The following is an 18,774-nucleotide window of genomic DNA, read 5'->3' on the forward strand; positions in this document are numbered from 1 at the left end:
GTGATGTGCTCTCTATAGCCTGTACCAGTTAAAAATCGGGCTGCAGCATTTTGGACCAGTTGTAGACGAGCAATGGAGGACTGACTGATTCCAAACAGAAGTGAATTGCAGTAATCAAGCCTAGATGTTATGAAGGCGTGGATCACTGTCTCAAGGTTGTTTTTGGAGAGTATAGGCTTTAGCTTAGACAGCCGTCTCAGCTGAAAAAAACAGGATTTGACCATCATGTTTATGTGACTGTTGAGTTTTAAGGACGGGTCCATTATCACCCCCAGATTAGTGACCTTTTGTTTCTCTAGCGGGGCTAGAGAGAAAAGGTCAATGTCATGGTTCATGAGTGAGCCACTGGGATGGAACAGCATGACTTCAGACTTCTTCTCATTGAAGCTTAAGAAGTTTAAAGCCATCCAGTCCCGGATGTCAGCCAGGCAGTCAAGAAGAGGCTGAATAGAGCGTGTGCCTCTGTGCCTCAGGGGGAAGTAAATTTGGCAATCATCGGCGTAGAAATGAAAGGGTATGTTGTGTTTGCGGAAGATTGCACCTAGTGGCAGCAGGTATAAAGAAAAGAGAAGGGGACCGAGGATGGAACCCTGTGGTACCCCCCACTGGAGCGCTGTCGATGCCGAACCAAAATCTTTGATATTGACACAGAAGGTTCTGTCAGAGAGGTAGGACCCAAACCATTTAAGGGCTGACTATGTGATGCCCACCCACTGCTCCAGTCTAGAAATGAGGATCTTGTGGTTGATGGTGTCAAAAGCAGATGTAAGGTCCAATAGGACAAGTAGCACAGAATCACCTGCGTCTGTGGATAAGAAAATGTCCTTAAAAACCTTCAGTAGAGCAGTTTCAGTGCTATGGAGAGATTTGAAGCCAGATTGGAGTAACTCTAGGATAGCGTGATCCCCCAAAAACTGTTTCAACTGAGACTCCACAATTTTTTCCAGTAGTTTAGAGGTGAATTGGAGTCTGGAGACAGGCCGGAAGTTGGACATGACTGAGGGGTCAAGGTTAGGTTTTTTTCAGGAGGGGCTGGACAGCAGCATGTTTAAAAGTCTTTGGCACCACACCTGAGGATAAACTGCTATTCAGAATAGCAAGGATAAAAGGACCCAGGGTAGTGTAGTGAACTAAGCCTCAGGTCAAAATCTGGCCTTGAGGGCCTGCCTGGAACAAGAACTGTATTTCATTGATTTGAGTCCAGAAACACAAGATTAAGTTCATCCAGAGACTTTCTAAGTGTCCTGCACTGATCAATTGAAAGAACACTCTCTTTTTCTATTATCATTACTATTTTACAAATGTTTTATAATCAAAGTGTGTTTAGTTCAAATCATTTTTAAATGTTGAAGTGAACTAATCATTTTTAATCAACTGTGAAACAGTATTAGTGATTTTTAATCCTCATTCAAAGTAGAAATCAAATTGGAATGTGTTACGGAGTAATTCATGCATTTTCTGATCTTCTGTCTGAAATGAGCAAGTTGTGATGTCGGTCAGAGGTCGAAGACAAGTTGTTGGAACGAACTGTCATGTTTTTAAATCCTCTCAGACGTAAATAGAGAAGCGGGCACCTGTTTTCCCCCAACTCGTCCAAACATTTCTCTCGTCTGTCTCTAAACATTTTCAATCTGTTCCAAAACATTCTTGCTGTTTTTCTGACTTCTAGTGACCTCTTACGTCACAAAAACACACCCCTGTCTGGTCGATTTGACCAATCAGGAACCTCCCAAATGAACCGGAAATAGAACTCTTTAAATGTCGGTACTTCCTAGTTCAAACCAGTCGTTTTGCAGAGAGCAGCTTCAGTCGAGCTCGAGTCGTGTTGGAGGAGAGTGCGGAACGCTGGAGAGAACAGGAGTTCCAGACATGAGCCGGAGTTCTTCCGAGTCTTGTGGGAATTATGCAATCTTCCACATCTGAGTGGAACTCTGACGGACTTACTCCTCTTGTGAGTCCACCGGGAGGTGAACTTGTGTCGAACAAGTACCGTCACTACTTCGGACGATTCACAGCTGTTCTTACGGAGACGCTGAAAGGGTGCGTTGAATGGAACTTCGTACCAGTGGAGACATCTCCTCCAGGTAAAGAGTTGATTTACACCACCTAAGTGTACCGAGGAAGAAGCTGGGATCTCAACGGAGCGTGTCGTTGCTGATACTGACAAATTTCCCTCATCCATCTTTTCCTCTCCCTCTAAACTTCATTTTCCCATCTTTAAAACTCTTCTATCTGCTAGAAATCATCCCAGATATTTTTAGAAATGTCTGTTGTACAGTTTGAAATGGGGAAACCATGGCCGTATGGTTTCCTCCTTGTAAAACTAGCTAACTAAGCCATGCTGTTATTTTTCAATTTGCCAAATTAATGTAAATGTTTGATGTTAAACTTGATTCTGTTAATAAATGACCACATTCATTTGATGGGTCAAAGATAATTAACGTCTCACGTTACATTTAATTAAATTCAATGCACGATATTATTCAGTCCAGAAAAATGAATGAATCCGTTTAATTTATGAATATATCACAGAATATGTTCATCTACAGTAGGAAAAACTTCCTTTAGTAGTCGAGGGGGGACCACATCAAAGGGGGAACCAGATGGCTTCATGCTGCACATTACCTGCTCCAGAGAGGACAAAGAGATGGGCTCAAAGTGGTCAAACACAGCCACACACTGAGATGGGATGGACAGATCATGAGCTGGCGGAGAAATGAGTGCCCGGGTGTTTGCCATTTTTTCTAAAAAGAAATGGAGGAAGTTTTCACACAGCTCAGTTGAGGCTTCCAGAGGTGAAGGCTCACTGATGTGTAGAACTGAGTTCAGGGTGGAGAAAAGAACTTGGGGGTTGTGGGAGTTGAGACAATTAAATCAGAGAAGAATTTACATTTGGCAGCTTTAACGGTTTTCCGATAGTGATGCCAACTCTCCCTTAACATTTGAAAAGAAACCTGCAGCCTGTCCTTCCTCCACCTTCGTTCAGCTCTGTGACACTGCCGCCTAACGGCTCGAGTGACGTCATTCAGCCAAGGCTCTGATTTAAGTTTCGTTTTTCTGGTCTTAAGGGGAGCAACACGGTCCAGAACATTTAAACAGGCAGAGTTGAACTGAGAGGTTAGCGCCTCAGTGGTAAGAGACACCGGGAACTGTTCGATCCTCTCAGAATTAAAACCTTCATTAAAACGAGCAGCAGTGAAACGGTTAATGGAACGCGTACGTGCAGGAACGCACGTCTTAGCAGTATGACAAGGGGGGGTGAAGTCAAACAATACAGGCATGTGATCTGAAAAACATTGTCACCAATTTTCAAATTAGAAACAGAGACATCGCGTGTTAAAACGAGGTCCAGCGTGTGACCATGTTCCTGGGTGGGGCCGCTCACCTGCTGAGCTAAGCCAAAAGAGTCCAATAAATCTAGAAAGTCCTTCACTAAGGGCTTCTCCTGACAACACACATGCAAATTAAAGTCACCAATAAACAAAAAGTGAGTGTATCTCTGTGTGATATCAGCCAAAAAGTCAGAGAATTCATTTATGAAGTCCTTAGAACAAGGTGGGCGATAGACAAGCGCGCACAGAACCGTAGGACAGTGTCCGAGTTCAAAGGCGCTCAGCTCAAAGCTGGCGCGGGACACCGTGATGGACAACTGTTTACAGGCCAAGTTTGCTTTAAAAACTGTTAATAACTGTTTTTTTATTAAAAAGAAACGTTTCGCCTCTCATCCAAGAGGCTTCGTCAGTCTGAGGCCTAGCCATCTGGTATTACCCAGAAGCCACCCTGACTCTTGTGTTTCAAGCCTGCCTCAGATACCCCTGAAGTCTGGCCTTAAAAAAACGAAGTCCAGATGACATGATTCAACCTTTTTTGTTGTTATATACCTGGATGACTGAGAAAACAAACTTTGTGTTTTTGAAACCATTAGTGAAAAGGCCAGACTTCAGGGGTATCTGAGGCAGGCTTGAAACACAAGAGTCAGGGTGGCTTCTGGGTAATACCAGATGGCTAGGCCTCAGACTGACGAAGCCTCTTGGATGAGGGGCGAAACGTTTCTTTTTAATAAAAAAACGAAGTCCAGATGACATGATTCAACCTTTTTTGTTGTACAACACAATGTAATTTAAACAGGAATGGGTAGAAGATCAAATCAAATTCAATGTATTTCCTAAAAATTAAATGAAGATTAAAAAAAAAAACAGCAGCAGGACAGGAGTGGGAGTGATTCTGAACAGGAGCAGGACAGGAGTCATGTTACCAGGAGTGGGACAGGATAGGATTATTATTTTTACTCTGGACCAGGATTGGGACAGGACAGTATTTCTTTTGTGGGACCAGGACGGGACAGGAGTGAAAATCCACTCCTATGTCATCCTCTAGCGCTCACGCGCTTGGGGGCTACAAGGATGGCTAACAGTTCTTCCTCTCGGACTCGGTTCAGAAACCGTGATATTAGAGGGACTGGAGGAAACGCATAAAGGAGCATTTTTGGCCATGGGCTGTGGGCAAAAGCGTCCACTCCTAACGGTGTGTCGTCCCGTGGGCTCAGTGAGAACCATAATTGACACTGGGCGTTCTCCCGTGTGGCGAACTGATCCTCTGCTGCTCGGCCGAACCTGCTCCATATCCAAGAAATCAGCTCGGGATGGAGGCTCCAGTCTCTGTGGCGAGAACCGCCCCTGGACATTATGTCCGCTCCTCTGTTCAGGACGCCGGAGATGTACACTGCTCTGATGGAGAGCAGGTTTTTGTGTGCCCAACACAGCAGCTGTCTCGAAATGCGTAACAGTTGGGCTGAGCGCACACCTCCCTGCCAGTTTATGTAAGCGGCAGTAACTCTGTGTACATCAGAACGTGTTGATTCCGCAACAGGGGAGCAAAATGCTGAATCACATTCCAAACTGTGAGACATTCCAAGACGTTTATATGAGCTGATCTGTGAGCTGGCCACTTCACCCCCACTGCCTGAGACAGGCACGTTCCTCCCCAGCCTGACAGGGACGCATCTGTGAAAACTGAGACGTGTGACGTAGGCCTGCTGATAGGAACTCCCTCTGACAGAGTGAGGGGTTTCTCCAGTGATTCAAGTCGGTTCCCATGGAGGGGAGCACAGAGATCATCCGCCTCTTCTGACGCACCGGATCTATGCGCAGGAGGGTGAACCATCTCTGAAGGTGTCTCATGTGGAGTAAGCCCAGTGGAACCACAGCGTGAGCTGAGGACATCGTACCCAAAAGTTTCATGATCGAGACAGCCGTTACTAAACTGTGGGGTTTTACGTGGCGGAGCTGAGCTGTCAGAGCTTCGACTCTTGGCTGTGATAAGCGGGCTCTCATAGTGACTGAATTTAGCTCCACTCCCAGATAAACAATCATCTGGGACGAGAGAACCAAACTTTTTTCCCAGTTTATGGTAAATCCCAGGTTCAGCAGGTCTGACGTCAGCGCTTTGGTTTGTGCAGCTGCTTCCTGCCTGGATTGAGTTAACAGCAGCAGATCGTCCAGGTAGAAAATAATTCTCATTCCTGCTCTGTTGCAAACAACAACGGTTGTTGTTTGCTTATCACTAGCAAACTGGTTGGTCCACTATGGGAGTGTGCTGCTTATGGGACTAAGTTTGTTTGTGGCTCATCGGATTGATGAACTACTTTGGATGAAGGACAAAACGACTCAGCAAAAAAATAAACGTCCAGATAACCTGAATGAATTTTGTTGGATTTTTTTTACCTGGAATATTGAGCATGAACTTTGATTATTTGAACCACTTTGGCAATGGCTTCCTGAGAGAAGTTGACGGGGGAGAGGGCAGGCCCCAGAAAACATCTTATCACCAGCAAACTTGTTGGTCCACTATGGTAGTGAGATGCTTGTGGTACTGAGTTTGTTGTGGCTCCTCGGACTGATGAAGTCTGATAAAGTACATCTAAATAACTTTATGAGTCAACTTAATTCAAGATGGCTGCTACAGCCAACTGAGTTTAGAAAACACAAAAATGGCTACAACTTAGCTATATCTTCAGCTTCTGATCTAGAATATGCTGTGTTGTAAACTGAGCATTGTCACTGGCAGTTGGAGCATTATACATTGCATAAGATGTATACTTCAGTTGATATTATTTCTTCTATCTTAATGTGATTCTCAACCTGCCATTGTGTATCTGTTCCTCCTTCCTGCTCCTCTCAAATCCAGCTGGTCGAAGTAGATGGCCGCTTGTCCTGAGCCTGGTTCAGCTGGAGACTTCTTCCTCATGTGGGAGTTGTTTTTTTTTCCACTGTCGCCTTCATTCTTGCTCAAGATGAGAGCCTGTGATGGAGTTACTGTAAATTCAAAGCAGTCTGCTCCTCAGATAATTAATGCTATGAACTTACTTTTTATATACATAGACAACCCAGGGTCCAGTCCAGGAAGCAGATTTGTAGTCCTCCACACCTCTCTGCTGCTTCTCCTCTGTTACCCACCCACACCCACATTGAAACAGTGTCAACTCGCCCACGGCTCAAATTAAATAAACCAAAAATCAGCTCTAAAAATATAAACCATAAAAATCTGATTAAAATAAACACAGTTACTTTACCAGAGCAAAATCATAAAATCATTAAATGTGGATTATTGAACATCAGATCTCTTTCCTCTAAATCCTTGTTAGTTAATGAACTGATAACTGATCATCATATTGATTTATTCTGTCTGACAGAAACTTGGCTAAAACAGGAGGATTTTGTTGGTATAAATGAATCCACTCCTGTTAATTATTTAAATGTTCATGTTCCTACAACAACTGGCCGAGGTGGAGGAGTAGCTTCTATTTTTCAGTCAGGATTATTGACTAATGCCAAACCAGTTATTAGTTATGATTCTTTTGAATCACTGTCCCTCAGTCTTTCTCATCCAAAATGGAAATCAGAAAAGCCACTTTTACTTGTTGTTATATATCGTCCACCAGGAGCTTACTCAGTTTTTGTCTGAATTCTCAGAATTATTAACTGACTTACTATTAAATACTGATAAAATCATCATAATGGGTGATTTCAATATTCATGTAGATGTTGAGAGTGATAGCTTAAGCATAGCCTTTAATAATTTAATAGACTTATTTGGTTTTACCCAAAACGGCCACACATCTTCTCATTCTTATCATCACACTCTTGATTTAGTTCTGACCTATGGTATAGAGATTAAGGACTTGGTAATAGTTCCTCAAAATCCTATTCTGTCCTACCATTTTTTAATAACCTTTGAGTTTACATTAAATGACTTCACAGTCACTGAGAGTAAATTTCATCTCAGCAGGTGCTTATCAGAAAATGCTGTAACCAAATTTAAACAATCTCTTCCATCAATGTTTTCCTCTGTCTTGCAGAGTAATGCATCAGAGAACAGAGACTTAGATCATCTAGTTGATCAACTTACAACTTCAATGCAAACTTCACTTGATAAAATTGCTCCACTGAAAAAGAAAGTAATCAATCAGAGGAAACTGGCTCCATGGTTCAGTTCTGAGTTACGTACTTTAAAGCAGCATCTAGAAACCAGGAGAGAAAATGGCGCTCTACTAATGTTGAAGAATTTTATTTAACTTGGAAAGATAGTCTGCTAACATATAAAAAAGCTCTCCGTAAAGCTAGAACTTTATATTACTCATCTTTAATAGAGGAGAATAAAAATAACCCTAGGTTTCTGTTTAGTATTATTGCTAGACTAATTAAAAGTCCCATTTCTGTTGAACCATGTATCCCTACAACTGTAAGTAGCGATGACTTCATGAGATTCTTTATAAATAAAATTATTTCAATTAGAGAGAAAATTCAAACCATCCTTCCTTCTACTATCTCTAGTCCTCTGTCAAATGAGGCAACTTTCAAAATTTCACTAGAGCCTGATTTATGTTTGGACAGTTTTTGTCCTGTTGAGCTCTGAATTGTCAAAAATAATAACCTTATCCAAACCATCCACATGTCTGCTAGATCCCATCCCAACCAGACTGTTTAAAGAGGTATTTCCCCTAATTAATGTCCACATTTTGGATCTACTTAATTTGTCTTTAATGGATGGTTATGTACCACAGAGCTTTAAGGTTGCTGTAATTAAACCTTTACTTAAGAAGTCTGATCTTGATTCAGAAATTCTGGCCAACTATAGACCTATATCTAATCTAACTTTCATCTCAAAAATTCTAGAGAAAATAGTTGCAGGTCAGTTGTGTGAACATCTACAAAGAAATAATCTGTTTGAAGAGTTTCAGTCAGGGTTTAGAGCTCATCATAGCACAGAAACAGCACTAGTAAAAGTCACTAATGATATTCTCATGGCCTCAGACAATGGACTTGTGTCATACTGGTCCTGTTAAACCTCAGTGCTGCATTTGATACAGTTGATCACAATATTTTACTACAGAGGCTTGAATGTGATATTGGGATTACAGGAACGGCTCTAAAATGGTTTAAATCATATCTATATGATATATTCCAGTTTGTAAATGTAAATAATAAATCTTCTTCATACACCAAAGTTAGTCATGGAGTTCCTCAGGGCTCAGTGCTTGGGCCAATACTCTTTACTTTATATATGCTTCCATTAGGTAAAGTTATTAAACAGCATGGGATAAATTTCCATTGTTATGTTGATGACACACAATTATATTTGTCCATTAAACTCAATGAATCCAATCAGCTACTTAGACTGTAAGCATGTCTTAAAGACATAAAAACCTGGATGACCCTTAATTTTGTCCTGTTGAACACAGACAAAACTGAGGTTTTGGTATTTGGGCCTGAGCACCTTAGGAATGAATTTTTCAGTCTTTCTCCCTCCTTAGATGGCATTAATCTGTCCTCCAGCTCTAATGTTAAAAATCTTGGTGTTATTTTTGATCAGGACATGTCTTTTATCCCCCACATTAAAAACGTTACTAGAACTGCCTTCTTCCACCTGAGTAATATCACTAAAATTAGAAACATCTTATCTAAAAATGATGCAGAAAAACTGGTCCATGCATTTGTCATGTCTAGACTGGACTATTGCAATGGTTTATTATCTGGGTGTCCAAATACTTCTTTAACGTCTTCAGTTGATCCAAAATTCTGCTGCCAGAGTCTTAACTGGAGTTAGTGGGAGAGATCATATTTCTCCAGTTTTAGTTTCTCTCCATTGGCTCCCTGTCAAATCCAGAATAGAATTCAAAATCTTACTTCTAACCTACAAAGCTCTCAGCAACCTGGCTCCATCTTATATTACAGATCTTATTGTTCCATATTTTCGCTCTCAGACTGCAGGTTTACTTGTGGTTCCTAGAGTTTACAAAAACAGAATGGGAGGCAGATCTTTCAGTTCTCAGGCTCCTCTCTTGTGGAACCAACTTCCAATCTCTGTCCATGAGGCTGACACATTATCCAGTTTTAAAACTAGGCTTAAGACTTTCCTTTTTGCTAAATCCTATAGTTAGGGTCGGCTTGGGTTTCCTGAGCTGTCCCTTAGTTATGCTGCTATAGGCTTAGACTGCTGGAGGACAAACTGACCACAAATTTCACTCTGCTACTGTCTTTACTTACGCTGCTCAACCTGTTTTGTATTTGTAATTATTTTTTCTATCCTTAACATGTTTTTTTTTGTCTTTCAGGTACACCTGGACCTACCATTCTATGTTCGTTTGTCTCTCCTTCCTGTCCTCTCAAACCAGCCGGTCAAAGCAGATGGATGCTTGTCCTGAGCCTGGTTCTGCTGGAGGTTTCTTCCTGTTAAAAGGGAGGGTTTTTTTCACTGTTGCCACTGTGCTTGCTCAGGATGGGAGACTGCAACGAAGCCAAGATTCAACTTGTCTGCTGGATTCCTTAGATAGAGAACTTTACTAATTGGCTTTTATGTGAATGTTCCTGTAATGTGCCCTGAGACAACTTTGTTGTGATTTGGCGCTATATAAATAAACTGAATTGAATTGAATATACATGAATGTTTCTGTTAACTTGTTATCTTTAAGTATGAAGGTTTGTGTTCAGTGCCCTGAGAGGACTTCTTTTGTGACTCGGCGCTATATAAATCAACTGAATTGAATTGCTTCAAACTGTTGGCTTCCACCATGTTTGTCTGTTATTAAATTATCTCATGAACAACTGGAAGGATTTTATTGAAACTTTCAAGAAGTAATCAATGGATCTACATGTACAACTGATTAACTTTGGAAGTCAGTCTAATTGTCACAGCTAATTAACTTTAGCAACACAAAAATGGCTACAGTTTTGTCAAATTTACAGAGATTGAACTAAAGTTTGGTGTAGTACTAACTGAGAGTCATACAATACACATGTTTCTGAGCATTAACCCATTTTGCAATATTGCATGAGATCATTCACATTATTTACAAGATTTGGTCAAAACTATACTGCCATCATCCCTCATTCTAAGACTTCTCAGTATAAAACTCTGACATGAAAGGCAGCGAGTGATGTGCATTCCTTCAAGAGGAGCTAGTTTAAATTATATTTAAAATTCAAGGTGTCTCTTGTTTAAATAGCTGCCCCTTAGCTGATCATTTTAAAGACAAAATTAGTGCTTGTTTGTTAGATTTTTATATAATAATAATTAAAAAAAATAACAATAATAGATAAATACGGTGGCACGGTGGCGCAACTGGTAGAGCTGCTGCCTCCCAGCGAGCAGGTCCTTGGTTCAAACCCCGGTCCAGGGGCCTTCTGGGTGGAGTTTGCATGTTCTTTCCGTGCATGCGTGGGTTTTCTCCAGGTACTCCGGTTTCCTCCCACAGACCAAAAACATGCATGTTAGGCTAATTGGTAACTCTAAATTGTCCCTAGGTGTGAGTGGGAGAGTGAATGGTTGTTTGTCTCGTTTGTCTCTATGTGGCCCTGTGATGGACTTGCAACCTGTCCAGGGTGTACCCCGCCCCTCGCACAGCGATCGCTGGACATGGGCACCAGCGACCCCCATGACCCAAAATGGAATAAGCTGGTAAAGATAATGGATGGATGGATAAATAGTGTTAATTTATCCATCCATCCATCCATCCATTTTCTTCCGCTTATCTGGGGTCGGGTCGCGGGGGTAGCAGCCTAAGTAGGGAGGCCCAGACTTCCCTCTCCCCAGCCACTTGGGCCAGCTCTGCCGGGGGAATCCCGAGACGTTCCCAGGCCAGCCGAGAAACATAGACCCTAAAGCGTGTCCTGGGTCTTCCTCTGGGCCTCCTCCCGGTGGGACGGGTCCTGAACACCTCACCAGGGAGGCGTCCAGGAGGCATCCTAAACAGATACCCAAGCCACCTCAACTGCCTCCTCTCCACGTGGAGAAGCAGCGGCTCTACTCTGAGTCCCTCCCGGATGATCGAGCTTCTCACCCTATCTCTAAGGGAGAGCCCAGACACCCTGCAAAGAAAACTCATTTCGGCCGCTTGTATCCGCGATCTCATTCTTTCGGTCAAAACCCAAAGCTTGTGACCAAAGATGAGGGTAGGAACGTAGATCGATCGGTAAATTGAGAGCTTCGCCTTTTGACTCAGCTCTCTCTTCACCACGACAGACCTGTACAGCGCCTGCTTCACTGCAGACGCTGCACCTATCCGCCTATCGATCTCACGCTCCATTTTTCCCTGATTCGTGAACAAGACCCCAAGATACTTGAACTCCTCCACTTGGGGTAGGACCTCCTCCCTGACCCGGAGAGGGCGCTCTACACTTTTCTGGCTCAAGACCATGGCCTCGGATCTGGAGGAACTGATCTTAATCCCGGCCACGTCGCATTTGGCTGCGAACCGCTCCAGCGAAAGCTGTAGATCATGATCTGATGAAGGCAATAAGACCACATCATCTGCAAAAAGCAGAGACGCAATCCGAAGGCCACCAAAACGGATCCCCTCAACACCTTGGCTGCGCCTAGAAATTCTGTCCATAAAAGTTATGAACAGAATCGGTGACAAAGGGCAACCTTGGCGGAGTCCAACTCTCACTGGGAACAAGCCCGACTTACTGCCGGCGATGCGGACCAGGCTCTGACACCGGTCATACAGGGACCTAACAGCCCGTATCAAAGGGCCCGGTATCCCATACTCCCAGAGTACCCCCCACAGGGCCCCCCGAGGGATGCGGTCGAACGCCTTCTCCAAGTCCACAAAGCACATGTAGACTGGTTGGGCAAACTCCCACGCACCCTCCAGGACCCTGCTGAGAGTGTAGAGCTGGTCCAATGTTCCACGACCAGGACGAAAACCGCACTGCTCCTCCTGAATCCGAGGTTCGACTATCCGACAGACCCTCCTCTCCAGAACCCCCGAATAGACCTTACCAGGGAGACTTAAGAGCATGATTCCCCTGTAGTTGGAACACACTCTACGGTCCCTCTTTTAGAATAGGGGGAACACCACCCTGGTCTGCCAATCCAAGGGAACTTCCCCCGATGTCCATGCAATATTGCAGAGTCGCGTAAGCCAACACAACCATACAATATCCAGAGCCTTAAGGAACTCCAGGCGAATCTCATCTACCCCTGGGGCCCTGGCACTGAGGAGCTTTTTAACCACCTCGGTGACCTCAGCACCAGAGATTGGAGGGCCCGACCCAAGTCCCCAGGTTCCGCTTCCTCAGTGGAAGACGTGCCGGTGGGATTGAGGAGGTCTTCAAAGTATTCTGTCCACCGACCCACAACATCTCAAGTTGAGGTCAGCAGCACACCACTCCCACTATGAACAGTGTTGGTGGCGTACCACTTCCTCCCCCTGAAATGCCGGATGGTGGACCAGAATCACCTCGAAGCCATGCAGAATTCATTCTCCATGGCCTTTCTGAACTCCTCCCATGCCTGAGTTTTGCCTCAGCAACCACCCGAGCCGCATGTCGCTTGGACTGCCGGTACCCATCAGCTGCTTCCGGGGTCCCACAGGCCAAAAAATGCCCGATAGTACTCCTTCTTCAGCCTGACAGCAGCCCTCACCGACGGTGTCCACCATCGGGTTTGAGGGTTGCCACTGCGACAGGCACCGACAACCTTGCGGCCGCAGCTCCGGTAAGCCGCCTCAACTATAGAGGCACGAAACATGGTCCACTCAGACTCAATGTCCCCCACCTCCCTCGGAACATGTTCAAAGTTCTCCCAGAGATAGGAGTTAAAACTCCGTCTCACAGGAGACTCTGCCAGATGTTCCCAGCAAACCCTCACAATATGTTTGGGTCTGCCATGTCTGACCGGCATCCTACCCCTCCATCAAAGCCAACTCACCACCAGGTAGTGATCTGTGGTCAGCTCTGCCCCTCTCTTCACCTGAGTGTCCAAGACATGTGGCCGCAGATCAGATGAGACGATGACAAAGTCGATCATCTAACTGTGGCCTAGGGTGTCCTGGTGCCAAGAGCACATATGGACACCCTTATGCTTGAACAAGGTGTTCGTTATTGACAATCCATGACAAGCACAGAAGTCCAACAACAGAACACTTCTCGGGTTCAGATCAGGGGGGCCGTTCCTCCCAACCACACCCCTCCAGGTCTCACTGTCATTGCCCACATGAGCACTGAAGTCCCCCAGCAGAACAAGGGAGTCCCCAGGAGGTGCACTTTCCAGTAGCCCCTCCAAGGACTCCAAAAAGTGTGGATAATCTGAACTGCCGTTTGGTGCATAAGCACAAACGACAGTCAGAACCCGTCCCCCCACACGTAGGCGGAGGGAGGCCACCCTCTCATTCACTGAGGTGAACCCCAACACACAGGCACCAAGTTGGGAGGCAATAAGTATGCCCACTCCTGCTCGGCGCCTCTCACCAGTGGCAACTCCAGAGTTGAAGAGTGTCCAGCCCCTCTCAAGGAAACTGGTTCCAGAGCCATGCGTAGAGGTGAGTCCGACTATTTCTAGCCAGAACCTCTCAACTTCACATACCAGCTCAGGCTCCTTCCCCACCAGAGAGGTGACATTCCACATCCCAATAGCCAGCTTCTGTAGCCGAGGATCAGACCACCAGGGTCCCCGCCCTCGGCCACCACCCATCCCACATTGCACCCGACCCCTTTGGCCCCTCCCACAGGTGGTGAGCCCATGGGAAGGGGGAACCATGTCTCCTCTTCGGGCTGTGCCCGGCCAAGCTCCATGGGTAAAAGCCCGGCCACCAGGCGCTCGCCCGCGTGCCCCACCTCCAGGCCTGGCTCCAGAGTGGGGCCTCGGTGACCCACGTCTGGGCAAGGGAACATTAAGTCCATTTGTTTTTCTCATCATCTGGGTCTTTGGGCTGCACTCTGCCTGGTCCCTCACCTAGGACCTGTCTGCCATGGGTGACCCGACTAGGGGCGTAAAGCCCCTGACAGCATAGCTTCTAGGATCATTGGGACACTCAAACCCCTCCACCACGGTAAGGTGGCAGCCCAGGGAGGGGTGTTAATTTATTATTTTCATTTTAATTTTTTTATTTTATTTATCCTTTATTCAGGTGTTCTCACTGAGTCACAAGAACTCATTTTCAAGAGACACCTGATATGAATGTTCCTGTTAACTTATTTTTTTCATATATGAATATTTCTGTTCAGTGCCCTGAGACGACTTCTGTTGTTACTTGGTGCTCTATAAATAAACTGAATTGAATTGAACAGATTTTTTTCATTAAATAAATACTAAAAATATTTAAACTATTTAAATCTAAATGTGATACAAATTGCATTTTATCACTGTCCAGAGTTGACTCAATAACACCCAAGTGTTTATGCAGCTACTTTTCTTTTCACTGTGTTTTAAACTTCACTCAGAAATCTCATTAGGTCTTTGATGATCTCTATTAGTTTATAAAAGTGTAATTATTTTCTTCTCAACAGGCTTTAGAGGCTTGTAAAGACGCTGGGCTGGTTAAGTCTCTGGGGGTTTCAAATTTCAACCGCAGGCAGCTGGAGCAGCTGCTGAAAAAACCTGGCCTCAAACACAAACCTGTGTCCAACCAGGTGAGCCCAAATGTTCTGCTTCCACAGAACACCTTGTGCATGCATATTTTATTACAGGGAGTACTAATACAACAAATCATGTAACCAAGCTTAGTCTGTGGCATATGTCTCTTTTAGCCATTTTTTTACACAATTTTTCACATTGTTATTCAAGCAAAGAGACATTTGTTTTGATGTATTTTCTTCTCACATTCCTGTTAGGTTGAATGTCATCCATATTTCACACAACCAAAGCTTCTGAAGTATTGTCATCAGAATGACATTGTGATTGTTGGTTATTGCCCACTTGGCTCCTCCAGAGATGCTTCCTGGTATGTGTTTTCCAGCATATGGACTCCAGTCATACTGGACTAATATGTCATTTATTAAACTAATGACTGCAAAGAAAAGCTGCAAAACATACATATTAGCTCAATTTGTTTGCCTTTTTTAGGGTAAATTTGAAGTGTGCTCCACTGTTGGAAGATGAGCTACTAAAATCCATTGGGAAAAAGTACAACAAGACTAGTGCTCAGGTGGCTCTGCGCTTTAATGTCCAAAGAGGAGTGGTGGTGATTCCAAAGAGCTTCAGTCCAGAGAGGATCAAACATAACTTCCAGGTTGTTGTTTTTTTCTTAATGTGCATGTGTTCTCTCAGTGATGGTAAATCTGCGTATCAAAATTATTTTTTCCCTTTGTAATTTTGAAAGCAATAATTCTAATTCTTTAAATTAGCAATGCATGTTGTCTCTGAGTAGTAAATGTTGTGGACAGCTGTCAGAGACAGTTTGTGATGGGTTAAATTTTTGCATGAAAAATCTTAATTTTTGAGTTCCAAGTTGGAAAACTAGAAGCTCCGCCCCTCATTCTCTAAAATAAAAGTAAATAAAGGAAAATGAAAAAGAGAAGCTGATGTAAGACCAGGTTATTAGTAGTGACATTTTGTTTAAACCCAAGGTCGCTTAAAAGATCCCAAGTCCAATCTCTGATGTCAATGCCAATTTCATTTTTATAGCATATTTAATAACAACAACAACGTTGACCAAAGTGCTTCACAAACAGGAAATTGAGCAAAAAAAAAAACCCACACATACCAAACAATAAAATCGCAAGTATAATAAAAATGGGCTAAAACAACCTATAAGGTTTTGATGGAACTCAAACTGAATTTAAAATTAAGTCAGTGTAAAATGTAATGGGTCTGTATGGATCAGCACAACATAAAAAAAAAAAAAAAAGAAAAAAAGTTTTAGTTATCAAAGGCGGCATCTGGGGAGGATCCGGGCCTCGGTTCTGGTCCCATCTATGAAGACAGATAGGTTAGTGACTGCAAAAAGGTTCTGGGATCCGAGAGAGGTGGTGTGCACGTCACTAACCTTCTGTGGCAGGAGCAGGGCTGAGGCAGAGAGCGTTAGAGGGCTGGGCAGGAAACAGAATCCAGGGACGTAGCAGGGGTCGAGAGCCAGGAGCTGTGTGAACAGGCAAAAGATGCACAAGGATGATCCGTAGTCATGGTCGAACAGGAGAGCGAGGTTGTACCGTGCAAGCTGCAGGCGTGGAATCCAGACAGGGGCAAAGTCAAGGCGAAGAGTCAAGAGCGAAGCTGTGGTCATAAAAGAAACTAGGAACAAGGAATGCTGGATAATTTACTTGCTGTGAGGCTTTCACTAATCTGGCACCTTGCTGTGGCAAGTGCTGAGTTTATAAGGGCTGGCACCAGGTGTAGAGCATCAACACTTATTACTGTGATCAGGGAGAATCAGGTAGGCAGGCCTTGCAGGGGTGATTGACAGGCAGCTAGAAATGACAGAGGGAGAGTGTCCAGAGAAGAGCATAAACCAAAGATGATCAGAGGGGCAGAACACAGATAAATGCATGGGCAGGGGTCCAAAAGTGACATAAAATGTGCATTTTCAGGCAGAATTTAAAGAACTGTATGGACTCTGCAGGACAAATATCAATGGGCAGGGAGGTCCAGAGTCTGGGGGCTGCCACTGCAAAAGCCCAACCCCTCTGTTCTTTAATTTAGCCCTCGGCTGCACTAAAAGCTTCTGAGTGGAGAATCTCCATGATCCATTTGGGTTGTAAAAGTGCAAAAGATCCATTAAATGACGATTACTCCAAGTATTCTCTGAAGTTCAATATATGTGAACAATTATAATTTCTGTGACTGGAGATAATTTACTGCAAACCAGGTCATTCAAGTGGGAAAATTAAAGTTTTATTGTAATTGTTCACAATGTGCTTCTTTTGCAACAAAGGTTGATTTAAATTGCTAAAGCACAGTCAGATGTGACACTTTCTGAACAATTACAAAAAAGCTTTAACTTCAGCTCTTGTATCATTTTGAAGTTCTGAGTTTTTCTAGACTCCTACACAGACTAGTTTTGTGCAGCTGTTAGTTTGATTTTTCCATTAGAGCATCTCGTTGATTATTCAAGCTGAATTCACTATAACAAATATCTACTGCAGTTAAGACACTTACTTTTTGCAGAAGTGCTGAATATAACCCTTCTTTATAAAAATCTGCCTATATCTTTAATTTGTCATAAATTTCTGCTACAACAATTCTTATGCTCTTGCAGATATTTAATTTTTCTCTCACTGATGATGAAATGAAAGCCATTGAAGGACTGAATAAAAATATTCGCTTTGTGGAGCTGCCAATGTAAGTACACTTAGACAACAAACTACACTGTTGGTCTGGTGTAATACAAAAATAAAATGTAAAGACTAAGAAGAAAGCATTATGCACTGAAATAACTTTTGTATTCTACAACAGGTGGAGCGATCATCCAGAGTATCCCTTTCATGATGAATACTAAGCTTTTAAAGATTTTCTGTAACAAAACATTTTTAATGTTAAAACTTGAATAAATAAATTGAGATCCTCAGTCTTACTTCAGTTATTTAGGTGACTGTCATTATAAACACTAAAGGGCTCTCTCTCAGTCAAATGAAATACTGTGTGATAATTGTCTTTACGTATGGCCCTAAGGTGAAGCACAGAGGGTATTTAATTATTGCATTTCAGTTTCATGTGAGCCTTGTGTAATATTTCAATAGGGCTACTTGTTTGTTAAAACTGATGTAAAACTAATAGATGCAGTTGCAGAAATAATCAACACACATTTTATCCATCGTAACTTGGGTAACAAAGTTGTTTTCTAAAAGTATGTTTCTGTTTTACTGAACACTCACTTTCACACAAGTCACAGTCATCAGTGAAACTCTGGCACAACAGTTTGCTGCAGGATCAATAAAGATCTTATCTTATCTGATCTTGTCCTTGGTTTTATCCAGAGACTCTTCAAAATAAGATGGGAGAAGCTGATATTGAACCACCAGCCTTCTCGAAGTGACTGCTCATTACATTTTATGGAGTGATTCCTATCGAACAGCCAACACAATGACGTTCATCACGATCATTGCTTGTATATGTTAAAATCACCCTTCCATATCAGCTCTATTTCAATTAACACTTAAAAAATAATTTAACTGGATGTTAAAAATAGTTTAATTGCAGGCAGATGGAGTTCAACCGGTACTACAGTATTACAAACACTTTATTGTTATTAGGCAGATATGGCAGCTCAAATGAAAGGTATTTTTAGCCTTTGTCTTGTTGTCAGTTACATATTACAAAATTCTTCTGGCAAAAGTGTCATTATAGTTCATTGTAAGTGGCCCAAACAAAAGAGTATTATTCCACTGACAGAATGTCCTTCTTAACAGCAAACATGTTTGAGTCAGAACTGTGACTTGGCAAAAATGTCCAAGTTGAAACAAAAAGTAAATGAGAGGTGTAGTTCATGAGCAAGCTCACTTCTTTCTTCAGTCTCATATCAAATGTCATATTTGTCTCCAAACAAAATGGGGGTAA

At 43.1% G+C, this 18,774-nt stretch overlaps 1 protein-coding gene across 2 annotated transcripts in view; it reads left to right on the forward strand.

Annotated features, from left to right (window-relative positions):
• The window catches only part of LOC119415859 (aldo-keto reductase family 1 member D1-like), a 39,182-nt gene extending 21,466 nt beyond the window's left edge, over positions 1-17,716 (forward strand). Inside the window, exons 5-9 of one of the 2 annotated variants that reach the window (XM_037683034.1) lie at positions 14,790-14,912; positions 15,114-15,223; positions 15,346-15,511; positions 17,477-17,559; positions 17,674-17,716. In XM_037683034.1, coding sequence (XP_037538962.1) covers positions 14,790-14,912; positions 15,114-15,223; positions 15,346-15,511; positions 17,477-17,559; positions 17,674-17,716 — 525 coding nt within the window. The remainder of the gene's footprint in view (positions 1-14,789; positions 14,913-15,113; positions 15,224-15,345; positions 15,512-17,476; positions 17,560-17,673) is intronic. The other variant, XM_037683035.1, reaches the window with a different exon arrangement.
• Positions 17,717-18,774: the final 1,058 nt, after the last annotated feature.

This window comes from Nematolebias whitei, chromosome 10 (assembly GCF_014905685.2).
Source record: "Nematolebias whitei isolate Nwh7 chromosome 10, NemWhi1, whole genome shotgun sequence".
In the NCBI taxonomy this organism is placed as follows: domain Eukaryota; kingdom Metazoa; phylum Chordata; class Actinopteri; order Cyprinodontiformes; family Rivulidae; genus Nematolebias; species Nematolebias whitei.